The 15,988-nt window shown below is 46.2% G+C and overlaps 2 protein-coding genes across 4 annotated transcripts; one reads left to right on the forward strand and one right to left on the reverse strand.

Moving 5' to 3' along the window:
- The first annotated feature begins 4,173 nt into the window (after positions 1-4,173).
- Positions 4,174-6,147, forward strand: LOC115177761 (parvalbumin alpha). Its single transcript, XM_029738734.1, has 4 exons — positions 4,174-4,255; positions 4,556-4,688; positions 5,157-5,266; positions 5,354-6,147. Exons 1-4 carry the CDS (start codon positions 4,192-4,194, stop codon positions 5,380-5,382), a joined length of 336 nt encoding a protein of 111 aa, XP_029594594.1. The 5' UTR covers positions 4,174-4,191; the 3' UTR covers positions 5,383-6,147.
- Positions 6,142-14,063, reverse strand: LOC115177752 (brain-specific angiogenesis inhibitor 1-associated protein 2-like protein 2). Of its 3 annotated transcripts, XM_029738721.1 has the most exons (15): positions 13,664-14,063; positions 13,410-13,471; positions 12,818-12,893; positions 11,772-11,858; positions 10,712-10,773; positions 10,451-10,522; positions 10,257-10,346; positions 9,860-9,927; positions 9,108-9,171; positions 8,892-8,996; positions 8,440-8,542; positions 8,006-8,213; positions 7,198-7,263; positions 6,744-7,118; positions 6,142-6,560 (listed from the first exon to the last, which is right to left on the reverse strand). In XM_029738721.1, exons 2-15 carry the CDS (start codon positions 13,461-13,463, stop codon positions 6,485-6,487), a joined length of 1,506 nt encoding a protein of 501 aa, XP_029594581.1. In that variant the 5' UTR covers positions 13,464-13,471; positions 13,664-14,063; the 3' UTR covers positions 6,142-6,484. The 3 variants fall into 3 exon arrangements, with proteins under 3 accessions (XP_029594581.1, XP_029594582.1, XP_029594583.1); XM_029738722.1 differs by having other exon boundaries at positions 6,744-7,100; positions 13,410-14,063; XM_029738723.1 differs by lacking the exons at positions 11,772-11,858; positions 12,818-12,893; positions 13,410-13,471; positions 13,664-14,063 and adding an exon at positions 11,316-11,663.
- Positions 14,064-15,988: the final 1,925 nt, after the last annotated feature.

A 15,988-nucleotide genomic window follows, 5' to 3' on the forward strand; every position in this document is an offset into this window, starting at 1 on the left:
GCAGGTAACGAGCTGAGATTAGGAGCACACTCTTGAAGGGAGTGCTCCTAATCTCAGTTTGTTACCTGTATAAAAGACACCTGTCCACAGAAGCAATCAATCAATCAGATTTCAAACTCTCCACCAAGGCCAAGACCAAAGAGCTCTCCAAGGATGTCAGGGACAAGATTGTAGACCGACACAAGGCTGGAATGGGCTACAAGACCATCGCCAAGCAGCTTGGTGAGAAGGTGACAACAATTAGTGCGATTATTCGCATATGGAAGAAACACAAAAGAACTGTCAATCTCCCTCGGCCTGGGGCTCCATGCAAGATCTCACCTCGTGGAGTTGCAATGATCATGAGAACGGTGAGGAATCAGCCCAGAACTACACGGGAGGATCTTGTCAATGATCTCAAGGCAGCTGGGACCATAGTCACCAAGAGAACAATTGGTAACACAGTACGCCGTGAAGGACTGAAATCCTGCAGCGCCCGCAAGGTCCCCTTGCTCAAAAAAGCACATATACATGCCCGTCTGAAGTTTACCAATGAACATCTGAATGATTCAGAGGACAACTGGGTGAGTGTTGTGGTCAGATGAGACCAAAATGGAGCTCTTTGGCATCAACTCAACTCGCCGTGTTTGGAAGAGTAGGAATGCTGCCTATGACCCCAAGAACACCATCCCCACCGTCAAACATGGAGGTGGAAACACTATGCTTTGGGGGTGTTTATCTGCTAAGGGGACAGGACAACTTCACCGCATCAAAGGGACGATGGACGGGGCCATGTACTGTCAAATCTTTGGTGAGAACCTCCTTCCCTCAGCCAGGGCATTGAAAATGGGTTGTGGATGGGTATTCCAGCATGACAATGACCCAAAACATACGGCCAAGGCAACAAAGGAGTGGCTCAAGAAGAAGCACATTAAGGTCCTGGAGTGGCCTAGCCAGTCTCCAGACCTTAATCCCATAGAAAATCTGTGGAGGGAGCTGAAGGTTCGAGTTGCCAAACATCAGCCTCGAAACCTTAATGACTTGGAGAAGAACTGCAAAGAGGAGTGGGACAAAATCCCTCCTGAGATGTGTGCAAACCTGGTGGCCAACTACAAGAAACGTCTGACCTCTGTGATTACCAAGAAGGGTTTTGCCACCAAGTACTAAGTCATGTTTTGCAGAGGGGTCAAATACTTATTTCCCTCATTAAAATGCAAATCATTTTATAACATTTTTGACATGTGTTTTTTTGGTTGTTATTCTGTCTCTCACTGTTCAAATAAACCTACCATTAAAATTATAGAATGATAATTTCTTTGTCAGTGGGCAAACGTACAAAATCAGCAGGGGATCAAATACTTTTTTCCCTCACTGTACATGCGCATACACAAACACGCACACACATTGTCTGACTCTATCCACCTCCATGTCACTAGACTCTATCCACCTCCACGCCACTAGACTCTATCCGCCACCATGTCACTCGACTCTATCCACCTCCATGTCACTAGACTCTTTCCTCCACTATGTCACTAGACTCTATCCGTCACTAGACTCTATCCACCTCCATGTCACTAGACTCTATCCGCCACCATGTCACTCGACTCTATCCACCTCCATGTCACTAGACTCTATCCACCTCCATGTCACTAGACTCTATCCGCCACCATGTCACTCGACTCTATCCACCTCCATGTCACTAGACTCTATCCGTCACTAGACTCTATCCACCCACATGTCACTAGACTCTATCCACATCCATGTCACTAGACTCTATCCACCGCCATGCCACTAGACTCTATCCAACTCCATGTCACTAGACTCTATCCACCTCCATGTCACTAGACTCTATCCGTCACTAGACTCTATCCACCCACATGTCACTAGACTCTATCCACCTCCATGTCACTAGACTCTATCCGCCACCATGTCACTCGACTCTATCCACCTCCATGTCACTAGACTCTATCCACCTCCATGTCACTAGACCCTATCCACCACCATGCCACTAGACTCTATCCAACTCCATGCCACTAGACTCTATCCACCACCATGTCACTAGACTCCGTCCACCGCCATGCCACTAGACTCTATCCACCGCCATGCCACTAGACTCTATCCACCACCATGTCACTAGACTCTATCCACCTCCATGTCACTAGACTCTATCCGCCACCATGTCACTAGACTCTATCCACCTCCATGTCACTAGACTCTATCCACCTCCATGTCACTAGACCCTATCCACCACCATGCCACTAGACTCTATCCAACTCCATGCCACTAGACTCTATCCACCGCCATGCCACTAGACTCTATCCACCACCATGTCACTAGACTCTATCCACCGCCATGTCACTAGACTCCGTCCACCGCCATGCCACTAGACTCTATCCACCGCCATGCCACTAGACTCTATCCACCGCCATGTCACTAGACTCCATCCACCACCATGTCACTAGACTCTATCCACCTCCATGTCACTAGACTCTATCCACCACCATGTCACTAGACTCTATCCACCGCCATGCCACTAGACTCTATCCACCGTCATGCCACTAGACTCTATCCACCTCCATGCCACTAGACTCTATCCACCTCCATGCCACTAGACTCTATCCACCCACATGTCACTAGACTCTATCCACCACCATGTCACTAGACTCTATCCACCTCCACGTCACTAGACTCCGTCCACCGCCATGCCACTAGACTCTATCCACCGCCATGCCACTAGACTCTATCCATCTCCATGTCACTAGACTCTATCCACCACCATGTCACTAGACTTTATCCACCGCCATGCCACTAGACTCTATCCACCACCATGTCACTAGACTCTATCCACCTCCATGTCACTAGACTCTATCCACCACCATGTCACTAGACTCTATCCACCGCCATGCCACTAGACTCTATCCACCTCCATGTCACTAGACTCTATCCACCGCCATGCCACTAGACTCTATCCACCACCATGTCACCATGTTACTAGACTCTATCCACCTAGACTCTATCCACCACCATGTCACCATGTTACTAGACTCTATCCACCTAGACTCTATCCACTACCATGTCACCATGTTACTAGACTCTATCCACCTAGACTCTATCCACCACCATGTCACCATGTTACTAGACTCTATCCACCTAGACTCTATCCACTACCATGTCACCATGTTACTAGACTCTATCCACCTAGACTCTATCCACCACCATGTCACCATGTTACTAGACTCTATCCACCTAGACTCTATCCACTACCATGTCACTAGCCTAATCAGGCTGTATCTCAGTAATATAGAGACTTCCTCACCCCATGGCCTTGTCCTTATTTAGAATTATTAGACAGAGTCAGAAAGAAAGTCCTTCTGACGGCTTCCACCATTTTGCTTTCAATGTCTTCTTGCATTATTTCAGGCGAGGGGAAGGATGCTACTGGAGACTATTGAGATACTCTCAGTTGTACTGAGTAGTTAGTTAGTGATATCTGTCTGGCTCTTTACTGACATCTATTGAGCAATTTAAGGCAATGCAGGAATGATTTCACAAACACTTCAAAACTGTGCACCCAGGACATGACAACTGCCATGGTCAAATTGAGTTGGGTGAACTTGTAAATGAGGTATTAGGGCTCTGGCTCCCTTTTGAGAGAGTCGTAGTCATATGCTTTCTTCTAAGATTTGTCTTGGGAAGTATCTTGTTGATTATCATTGCACCTCTGTTCACAATCTTTATTTATGCTGCGTCTTATATTACCAAATATGGCCTTTGGTCAGCTTTCTCCCCTCCTCTCCCCTTTCTACCCGCCTCTCCTTTCTACCCTCCTCTCCTCCTCTGCCAAGTTCATTTGGGTGTCCGTTGAGTGCCAGAACGATATAGAGCCCAGCTCATGGTCACTGGCCAAACTCTGATGCTGTTCCTCTCCTCTCTTTTCCTTCCCTCTCTCCTCCTGTCCTCTCCTCTCCAGTGTATCCTTACATCTACTGTCCTTGCTTTGTGTCTGCCAGACACTATTCATGGTGCTTGACGTCACCACAGTCCAGAGACAGTGGGTCTGTGTATCTCTGCCTGTCCTGTTCCTTAGCCAAGGTCTCAGGGCTTACAAAGAACCTTGTAACTGACACTAAACACTTTGTCCTAGCGCCTCATTTATGCTATCCATATTATATATTCATAAACCTCTCTCTCGCTCTCCCCTCAGTTACCAAGATGGCCGCTTTGAAAGATTTTTTGAAAGCTGATGATATTCAGAACGCCCTTGATGCAGTCAAAGGTGAGCAGACGTTTTCACTGTTGAAATCCAAACCACATTTTTTGAAAATAACATAATACATATCTCTCCATTCTCTTTTCCCGTCTCCTCCCTCCCTCTCCTCCCTGTCCATGTGCTTGTGTGTGCTTACCTGTCTGTGTGTGTGTGTGTGTGTGTGTGCGTACCTGTGCGTTTGTGTATGTATGTATGTGTGTGCGTACCTGGCCGTGTATGTGTGTGTATGTGTCTGTGTGTGTGCGTACCTGCACGTTCGTGTGTGTGTGTGTGTGTGTGTGTATGTGTGTGTGTGTGTGTGTCCAGCGGAGGGTTCCTTCGACCATAAGAAGTTCTTTGCTCTGGTGGGCCTGAAGGCCATGACTCCCGACAACGTCAAGAAGGTGTTCCAGGCTATTGATGCTGACCAGAGTGGATTTATTGAGGAGGAGGAGCTCAAGTAAGAGGAAGAGAGATACACATTGGACACACACACACACACACATACACTACAGGCACACACACACACACACACGCACATAGACTCATACCAAAGACGCACATGGACAGGTGTGCACACACACATGTGTATGTGTGGCTATTTTCCAATTGACAAGCTAGCATACCATTTGGAATGCATGCCCAATATAGGGTTGCAAAATTCCGGTAACTTTGCCAAAATGCCGAGGTGTTCCAGAACTCCTGATTGGAAGATCCCTGGCATCAGGAATCATCCAAACGTGATTTCTGGAAAACCTAGAAACTGTGGGGAAAGGTAACAGGATTTTGCAGTCCAAGCTTAATACATGTTTTCTTCCCGCTAAATCTCTGACCTCAGGTTCGTACTGAAGGGTTTTGCTGAGGACAATAGACACACACGCAGCTCCTTAATCTTGACCCCTAACCTTTGAACTCTCTTTTACCTTAGGTTTGTGCTGAAGAGTTTCGCTGAGGACGGCAGAGACCTGACCGACGCCGAGACCAAAGCCTTCCTTAATGCCGCCGACAAGGACGGTGATGGAAAGATTGGCATCGACGGTGAGAGAGGTGATAGGATGATAACGGAATGAAATCCTGACTCATTCCCAGAGGATCTTAATGTTGTCCTCCTCTTTTCTTTTCCAGAGTTTGAAGTCTTGGTCCATGAGGTGTAAAGAGCACCTCTCGTCTCCCCCTTTCTCCTCCCCTGCGAATTCATGTTTTAAATGCAATCTCCCCCCTCTATGCCCCCCACCCCCCCGTCACCCAAAAAGCACCATCCAGTCCAGGGTGAAGTTTCTCCTCGACACAGATCTAGGATCACCTTCCCCAATCCCAACCTTTCCCAATCCCAACCTTAACCATTATTCTGGGAAAAATGTCAACTGACCCAAGATCAGCGTCAAGGCTACTTCACCCTACACCGCACTACGCAGGCCCAGTCTCTCTAACCGAAACAGTACCAGAGACGTCCGCCAGGGGGGGGGGTAGAGAGGGGACTCCCCAACAAGCACTACTGTATTTATTTGTATGTTTTTCTACTGTACCAACATACTGTATATATGTCCTGTTTTGACTGTCTCATTTTAAAAGAAAACCTTCCCTTTCCTCTCTAGCCGTCTATGGACCCTATGTCACCTTACCCAAATGGCACCCTATTCCCTTTATAGTGCACTACTTCCAAAGGGTGCCAAAAGGGAATAGGGTGCTATTTTTAATAGAGAGACATTTTTTGGACTCATCCTATACAACCTGTGTCTCTCATTGTTTATTTTTTCCACCTCACACATACTTGTACCCTCCTTCCTTTCCTCCCTCCCTCATTTCCTCCTCCCTGTCTCGTCTGGTGATGAGATGTATAAATAAAGAGGAAGAGTGGTGAAGAGAGAGAAATTATTCAAAATAAGAAATAATAACAAATAAAACACCTTGAGTAAAATTACTATTTTATTTATTATTATTTAATGATTTATTATAGATTGGACACTAATATACTGTAGAATAAGGAATGCACAAATGAGACGATTCATTTAGATATTTTCAAAATAAAAGTATCTATTTCACAATAAAAGCATCTTAGATTGAACAATTAGTAAATCATTGGAAAATCTATCGAAACAATGTGACAAAGTGCTATTCTTAAATCGCATAATAGTACAAATAAATATCTATATCTTTACACGATTAGATGATGTACATAATTTCTCTAAAAATAGACTCAAAGTCAAACTCAAGTACGTCAGCTTTTCTTGACGTCTACATCTCTGTGCTGATTGGTCAGTGGGTCCTGGGTGCTGATCTGTCATTGGTGGTCGTTGGTTTAAGCTTCACTGTCGCAAAGGGATTGGTTCCCCTGCAACAGATCAGGTGACAGGTAAAGAACTAGCACTCAACACTAATGACAAACATCACAGCAGGCACACACACAGACGCACACAGACGCACACAGACGCACACAGACGCACACAGACGCACACAGACGCACACTGACGCACACTGACGCACACTGACGCACACTGACGCACATACCTCCTACCTGGGAAAGAGTAGGTTTTCTCCAGAAGCTCCAAGGGGTGATAATGACTCTGCTGTCCTCTCCGGGAAAGTAAGCTGGATTGGTCGAAAGTCAGCTGACCCCCTCCGGAGCATTGTTGTAGGCTGAGGGGGTGGCGGGGGCGGAGGAGGAGGGGGCGGGAGCTCGTTAAGGCCCATCAGGCTATTTTTTCTCGTCACAATCTCTGGCTCCGCCCTCCTCTCAGGGAGGGGAGAGATTGGTCGGAAGTCGACGGAGGCCCTGCGAGTGGGTGTGGCAGGGGGCGTGACATCCCCGTAGGCCTTTTCTGATTGGTCCATGGAGGTGTCAGAGGGATCCAATAGGTTGTTCATGCTGTGGCTCCTCAAGGAAGTGCCACTGGAGGGTCAAATGTCAAATATGATCATATTGATTCATTGATTGATTCATTCATTCATTGATTAATTGATTGACATACCTGGACCCCAAGAGGTTAGAGAACTCTTCAATAGAAGAAACATAAGCTGCTGGGAACCAGCCCTGGCTGTTGGAACAACAGAGAGAGACCAGAGGAACATTAGCAAACACAACAATGGCCTAAATACTGGAACTGACTTGTTCCTAGATAAATTCCACTGTTTTCCCAGCCACCCACCCACCCACATAGGAATGAATGAATGATGGATGGATGGATAAAGGAACAAACAACTGTCCCCTACCAAAATCTGTTATCCACTGTCCCCTACCATAGTCTGCTATCCACTGATCCCTACCATGGTCTGTTATCCACTGACCCCTACCCTAGTCTGTTATCCACTGTCCCCTACCATAGTCTGTTAACCACTGTCCCCTACCATAGTCTGTAATCCACTGTCCCCTACCATAGTCTGTTATCCACTGACCCCTACCATAGTCTGTTATCCACTGTCCCCTACCGTAGTCTGCTATCCACTGTCCCCTACCGTAGGCTGCTATCCACTGTCCCCTACCATAGTCTGCTATCCACTATCCCCTACCATAGTCTGTTATCCACTGTCCCCTACCATAGTCTGTTATCCACTGTCCCCTACCATAGTCTGTTATCCACTGTCCCCTACCATAGTCTGTTATCCACTGTCCCCTACCATAGTCTGTTATCCACTGTCCCCTACCATAGTCTGTTATCCACTGTCCCCTACCATAGTCTGTTATCTACTGTCCCCTACCATAGTCTGTTATCCACTGACCCCTACCATAGTCTGTTATCCACTGACCCCTACCATAGTCTGTTATCCACTGTCCCCTACCGTAGGCTGCTATCCGTTCTCCCATACAGCCACCCATTCCTCGGCTCCTGGACCAACACGGTGACCATCTCTCCCCGGGTGAAGGGTAGGAGTTTGGGGTTGGAGGAGGGTGGGTGGGACAGCAGGGCTCTCATGGTCCTACCCCCACCCAGACCCAGAGACTCACCCACTGAGGAGGAGCGGGATCGGCTGTGGAGGGGGGACGGGGCTGGGGGAGGAAGGGGGTAGAGAGGGTGATGGGGAAGGAATATGGATGGAGAAGGAGAAGAAAGAGACGGATGGAGAAAAGTTTATCCAATGAAAAATCCCCACGGTATCAACCAAAATATTTCCCTGCTATGCACTAAATGAATACAATAACACAACACGTGAGTAGTGTAGCTGATTGACTAAATATAACCCTGTTCTTTAGGGGTGCAGTGTAGTCATCCCACCTCTAGAGGGCACTCTTCCCAGGGCCAGCTGTTCTCTCCTGGCCCAAGACATGTCTCTGTCCTCATCTACTGTCTGTAGCAGAGAGCTCACTGAGCCACACAGCTGAGGAGAGAGGGTGACAGGGGAAGGTTGATTGGTTGGGTGGAATACTTGTCTCTAACCTGGTCCTCCTGGTCAGGGTGGGTGGGGCTACGGGGTCTCTAACCTGTTCCTCCTGGTCAGGGTGGGTGGGGCTACGGGGTCTCTAACCTGGTCCTCCTGGTCAGGGCTACGGGGTCTCTAACCTGTTCCTCCTGGTCAGAGCTACGGGGTCTCTAACCTGTTCCTCCTGGTCAGGGTGGGTGGGGCTACGGGGTCTCTAACCTGTTCCTCCTGGTCAGGGTGGGTGGGGCTACGGGGTCTCTAACCTGTTCCTCCTGGTCAGGGTGGGTGGGGCTACGGGGTCTCTAACCTGTTCCTCCTGGTCAGAGTGGGTGGGGCTACGGGGTCTGGAGCCTCGTGTCTCGTTCACTTTCTCCTTCCATCCATCAGCCTTCTGCTGTAGGGAAGCCCCTGTCTGGGGGAGAGATGGGGACATTTCAGAACACTACCTGTGTTTGTGTGGTTTGTAAAGGTTTCTGACGCCCCCGTTTTTGACATAAACATGTCTGTGTGTGTGTGTGTGTACCTTGTTGATGAGGAAGAGCAGTGACTGTGTCAGTCCGCAGTGTTTCTCTGCCAGGAAGCGATACCTAATAATAACAACCGTCATCATATTCATCATCATAATAATGGTCCTAATTGTGTTGGTAATGTATTACTAATGGTCCTAATTGTGTTGGTAATGTATTAATAATGGTCCTAATAGTAATTGTGTTGGTAATGTATTACTAATGGTCCTAATAGTAATTGTGTTGGTAATGTATTACTAATGGTCCTAATAGTAATTGTGTTGGTAATATATTACTAATGGTCCTAATAGTAATTGTTTTGGTAATGTATTACTAATGGTCCTAATAGTAATTGTGTTGGTAATGTATTAATAATGGTCCTAATAGTAATTGTGTTGGTAATGTATTACTAATGGCCCTAATAGTAATTGTGTTGGTAATGTATTACTAATGGTCCTAATAGTAATTGTGTTGGTAATGTATTACTAATGGCCCTTATAGTAATTATGTTGGTAATGTATTACTAATGGTCCTAATAGTAATTGTGTTGGTAATGTATTACTAATGGTCCTAATAGTAATTGTGTTGGTAATGTATTACTAATGGCCCTTATAGTAATTGTGTTGGTAATGTATTAATAATGGTCCTAATAGTAATTGTGTTGGTAATGTATTAATAATGGTCCTAATAGTAATTGTGTTGGTAATGTATTACTAATGGTCCTAATAGTAATTATGTTGGTAATGTATTAATAATGGTAAAGACTGACCTCCTCTCCTCCTCCTTCATAATGTCATGTTGACTCTGTCTCAGGTACTGCATGTACTCACTGTGCTCCTAGAGAACACACACACACACACACACACACACACACACACACACACACACACACCCCATTACTGTATGGAATGTGGTAGTGTTGGACAGTGTCTGATTTAACTGTAAGGAGGAGGGTGTGTGTCTTTATTATTTTATGTATTTAACCAGGCAAGTCAGTTAAGAACAAATTCTTATTTACAATGACGGCCTACCAAAAGGCAAAATACCTCCTGTGGGAATGGGGGCTGGGATTAAAAATACAAATATAGGACAAGACATCAGGCGAAGCAGCCACAAGTGTCAGTAAGAGTGTCCATGATTGTGTGTGTGTGTGTGTGTATGTGTACCAGTGAGTCTCTGAAGGCTCCTCTTCTCAGCTGTCTCTCCAGAGCTTCTGCCTGATTCCTCACCTCCAGCTCATACACCCTGCGACTGCCCTGTGGAAGAGATACAGAAGTGTGTGTTAGTACACGCACACACACACGTACATACACACAGAAACACACACACACGGAAAGACACACTCTTGCCAGATACTCACATCAATGTACTCTTCATCCAACTTGACATTCTTCTCCATGGCCTGTAAAACTTCTACCTGGAACCATCGAAACTGAAGGGGAAGAATTACAACGTTACACCCTGAGGGGGAAGAAAAACAATGTTACACTCTATGGCAGTGTCCACACACAGGCTGTGGATGGAAACAGTGGCGTGGACATACTGTAAATAAACATAGATAAATAGGTGGTATAAAGACACTAAATAGGATCAGGAACATATAGACATAGATAAAACAGACCACTCCCTCCATCTCAGCTGTGAGTCTTCTCTGCGTCTCAGATATCTGTACCAGGACATCTCCTGTGGATCACACATACACACATTAGTAGCACCAATTAGCAATGACGATAGCATCTCAAAGGGAATGAATAGGGCCGTGCATCAGAGCTAACAACCTAGCCTTATTAGCACTGACAATAGCATCTCATGGGGAACGAATGGGGCCGTGCGTCAGAGCTAGCAACCTAGCCTTATTAGCACTGACAATAGCATCTCATGGGGAACGAATGGGGCCGTGCGTCAGAGCTAGCAACCTAGCCTTATTAGCACTGACAATAGCATCTCATGGAGAACGAATGGGGCCGTGCGTCAGAGCTAGCAACCTAGCCTAATTAGCACTGACAATAGCATCTCATGGGGAACGAATGGGGCCGTGCGTCAGAGCTAGGCTAGCATGACAGTGTAGCTACAGCAGGTTAGCCAAGTGAGAAGGTCAGCGCAGCAGTGTGACCATGAAGAGAGGATCAGGTAGCTGCTTTGAATTATAGATGACAGTCTTTCACCCACACTCAATTCATTAGCTCAACTGGCCTACTGTGTGTGTGTGATCATTCCATCCTTACCTCTCAGTAAACTCTGTTCTTATTGCTATTTATTGGCAGTCATCCAGTATCGTAAAACACACCGCCTGCCACAACAACCTCAAAGTTACTCAAAGACGTTAAGAAGGAAGTTAAAGGGAGACTCAGCAAAATGACGTTGTCACGAGCAGCACCCCAGATATTGAGATGAGTGAGATGCAAGACTTTGCTCTCACAGTCACACACAGTAACTGCGCATGTGCACAGGTTGGCGTCACACTGTTCACAGCGTGGTAGCCAGGGCACCAAAACAGCGGAGAAGTTGATCCTCGCGCATCAACGCTCTTAGTTGTTGCAGAAATTGACCCACTACGCTATTGACTTTCTGCATCTACGTCATATCGCTGAGTCTACCTTTAAAATAGCCCCAGTCTGTGCTTGGCCCATTGTAGCTGGTTCTACGTACAGTACAGTAGACAGACATACACACACACTTACCAAGTGAGCGAGAGGAGAGTGTGTGAAGGGCCTGTTCTCCCATCTTCGCTACAGCACTAAAGTAGGCCTCACTGGTAACAGCCAAGGCTGCAGCACGAGCGCGCACACACACACCTGTTAGCATTATAGCTATTAACTCACAAGCCCAATAATGACACAAACCAAATCTTGTAATAATATCTTAACTGTCCCAAACAATTTACCCAATAACTAAAACACCTGTGGTGATGGACTCCTGATACAGGTAAGACTGGGTCCATAAATAGCCCAGTGGTTAGGTAACATCCATAGAGGTAGAAAGAGAGCTCTGGATGGATAGAAACCATTTTAGCATGGACATTGCAAATGAAGGCTTCCACCATTTTAAAGTCACTGAAACCATCATGGCACAGATACAAAGATGAGCCCTCTTTCTACCTCTATGGGAAACAGGCCTGTCTTTACCATGTTACATCTACCTGCTAACTTCTACCTCTATGGGCAACAGGCCTGTCTTTACCATGTTACATCTACCTGCTAACTTCTACCTCTATGGGCAACAGGCCTGTCTTTACCACGTTACATCTACCTGCTAACTTCTACCTCTATGGGCAACAGGCCTGTCTTTACCATGTTACATCTACCTGCTAACTTCTACCTCTATGGGAAACAGGCCTGTCTTTACCATGTTACATCTACCTGCTAACTTCTACCTCTATGGGCAACAGGCCTGTCTTTACCATGTTACATCTACCTGCTAACTTCTACCTCTATGGGCAACAGGCCTGTCTTTACCATGTTACATCTACCTGCTAACTTCTACCTCTATGGGCAACAGGCCTGTCTTTACCACGTTACATCTACCTGCTAACTAGCTGACCTGTGATAGATGCCTTGTACTGTTTATATCAGTCAGAGGAAGGACGCTGACATCAATGATGTTAGCCCAACTAGCTCTAGGGAACTTGTCAGAGGGATGACCCCCACACACAATGACACAAATGCATACTTATGTATTAACTTTCACACACACACACACACACACACACACACACACACACACACACCTTGGAAAGCCTTGACATAGCTGTTTCCTAATGTAACTAGCGTCTGTAGGCCTGGGTTGAACTGTTCCATCAGGTTCTATGGAAGAGAACACAGAACAATCAAACATTGAATATTGGCCAAAACTAAATGCTATGCCTTGTGTTTAGTAGGGCCTACAAATGGTTGTATATTTAAGCAATAGGGCCCGAAGGGGTGTGGTATATGGCCAATATACCACGGCTAAGGGCTGTTCTTAGCTCAACGCAATGTGGAGTGCCTGGATACATTCCTTAGTCGTGGTATATTGGCCAGGTGACTTACTGCTATTACAAACTGTTTACCAACGTAATTAGAGCAGTACAAATAAAAGTTGTCATATCCGTAGTATATGGACTGATATACAACGGCTGTCAGCCAATCAGAATTCAGTGCTCGAGCCACCCAGTTAAATTTTCTTCGAAAAGTTTTTGTACATTTCCCCACCAACACACCCTCATTTAGAGTATTATTGGAGTGTGAAAGATGGGGTAGATTACTGCCAATGCTCTATTTACCACAACATTTCAATAATCTAACCCCATAGTATTAGCCTACTATAAAATAAATACTTACCGTGTAAACAGACAATGTAGACCTATGTAACTGATCACTGTTCGCCCCCGACATAGTAACCGCTGCGATTTCCACAAAACAAAAACGGTATAATAACAATTAGGAAAAATAAATGAATAAACTATTCTCTTTAAACTCCAGAGTACTAGTTGAAAGTTTCAACAAATAAAAAAATGACAGTTGGTAGTAGGCTAGCTAGGTACTAATCAGCGTATTCCGTTACAGGCTTATTTTCTTTTGATAGTGAAAGTCACCTTGGCTCTTAAACCCCCTCCTCGTTCTGCCTTGTTGTTCCCTTGTTCTTTCTGCCACCAATAACAACCTGTTGTGATCGTGATAGCTCCTTTCTCTCGCTCCCTCTTTCTCTCATTCGTTAATCAGCCTTTTCATCCCTGCATCGTCAGCCAATTTTACAGAGGGAAGGAGAGAGAGACACCGATACGGCCGGGTCAGCTGAATTATAGATGGAGGGGTCAGCGTGAAAGGAAAGGATGGAAACATCACCTGTTCGAACTCAGCCACCACCACGGGGAGGGACGTAGGTAGCAAGGCTCACACTCGGAGCACTACATGTAGTAGTAGACTAAGGTAATAATAAAAATACACTTGTAGGACACATTTCCTGCGCATAAGGTAAAGACGAAACTAAAAACACTATACATCAAAATGTAGAAAAACATCACACTACCTGTAGGCTTAGCAACCGAGATATGATACCTTTTATTTTACAGCCCTGTGTTTAAGTCATTACTTAGAAATGACGTGTTAAAATGGTCCTTACCTAATTAATTGCATAGTAACTCCACAATAAAAATCAATTACTCAGTTCCATAGGTTACTATTTTATTCATATATCCACTTCATCATCAATAATGAAGCCAATACACAACCGTACATAGGATATTAATACAAACAAGTGGTGGAGTTCAGTTAAAAACTGAAAGTCTGAGTCAGAATAGCATCCTATTCACTAGGTAGACATACTTTTGACCAGGGCGCTATTTCAGACACAGACAAATAGTGCAAATAGATAGTATCACAAGCCATTGAGATTGGTTATTCAAGTAATGTGGTATTTATTCAGTCCGTCCAGTTGAAATATTTATGATTTGAGAGGTTAAGACAGCAAGAAGGCAGATATGATAGGACAAAGGTTACAAGAGATAGATCCGGGTCGTGTTCATTAGTGCACACCGTAGCAAATCATAGCAGAACATGTTGCAACGAAAACAAGAGTTTCTTATTGAACAGGTTCAGAATGGCCGCCAGCCCTCCCATTAAGGCATCATCAACTTGAATGGGGATGTCGGTTGAGGGAGTATGGGTGTAGTATGGTGTAATAATGACGCAAAACAGTGATTCATATCATTTACACGGCTGCATTTGTTTTATTGATTGTAAATCTGATTATTTAAACGATTTGGATTAGCTCAGTAAATAAATACAATGTCAGGAAGAGGTCAATTGTACAAACTGTAATCCTCCGTTTCTGAATGTATTTTTTATATAATGTGTTACTTTGTCAGTCTCAGTACTGTTGTGCAAAGCTGAATCTTCCTTTCCCCAGGCTTTAGACTTTGACTTCATGCGTCTGTGAGGAAGAATGAAACGCTCTCAAACATTCAGTCTGCAGTACAGATTGAAAATGAAACGTCGCTCTATTGTCTTTTATCTCCCTCTCTACCTCTTCCCCTCTCTGTGCCCCTCTCTACCTCTTCCCCTCTCTGTGCCCCTCTCTACCTCTTCCCCTCTCTGTGTCCCTCTCTACCTCTTCCCCTCTCTACCTCTTCCCCTCTCTACCTCTTCCCCTCTCTACCTCTTCCCCTCTCTACCTCTTCCCCTCTCTACCTCTTCCCCTCTCTACCTCTTCCCCTCTCTACCTCTTCCCCTCTCTGTGCCCCTCTCTACCTCTTCCCCTCTCTGTGCCCCTCTCTACCTCTTCCCCTCTCTGTGCCCCTCTCTACCGCTTCCCCTCTCTGTGCCCCTCTCTACCGCTTCCCCTCTCTGTGCCCCTCTCTACCGCTTCCCCTCTCTGTGCCCCTCTCTACCGCTTCCCCTCTCTGTGCCCCTCTCTACCGCTTCCCCTCTCTGTGCCCCTCTCTACCTCTTCCCCTCTCTGTGCCCCTCTCTACCTCTTCCCTCTCTGTGCCCCTCTCTACCTCTTCCCCTCTCTGTGCCCCTCTCTACCTCTTCCCCTCTCTGTGCCCCTCTCTACCTCTTCCCCTCTCTGTGCCCCTCTCTACCTCTTCCCCTCTCTGTGCCCCTCTCTACCTCTTCCCCTCTCTGTGCCTCTCTGTGTCCCTCTCTACCTCTTCCCCTCTCTGTGCCCCTCTCTACCTCTTCCCCTCTCTGTGCCCCTCTCTACCTCTTCCCCTCTCTGTGCCTCTCTGTGTCCCTCTCTACCTCTTCCCCTCTCTGTGCCCCTCTCTACCTCTTCCCCTCTCTGTGCCTCTCTGTGTCCCTCTCTACCTCTTCCCCTCTCTGTGCCCCTCTCTACCTCTTCCCCTCTCTGTGCCCCTCTCTACCTCTTCCCCTCTCTGTGCCCCTCTCTACCTCTTCCCCTCTCTGTGCCCCTCTCT

Source organism: Salmo trutta, chromosome 38 (genome assembly GCF_901001165.1).
Source record: "Salmo trutta chromosome 38, fSalTru1.1, whole genome shotgun sequence".
In the NCBI taxonomy this organism is placed as follows: domain Eukaryota; kingdom Metazoa; phylum Chordata; class Actinopteri; order Salmoniformes; family Salmonidae; genus Salmo; species Salmo trutta.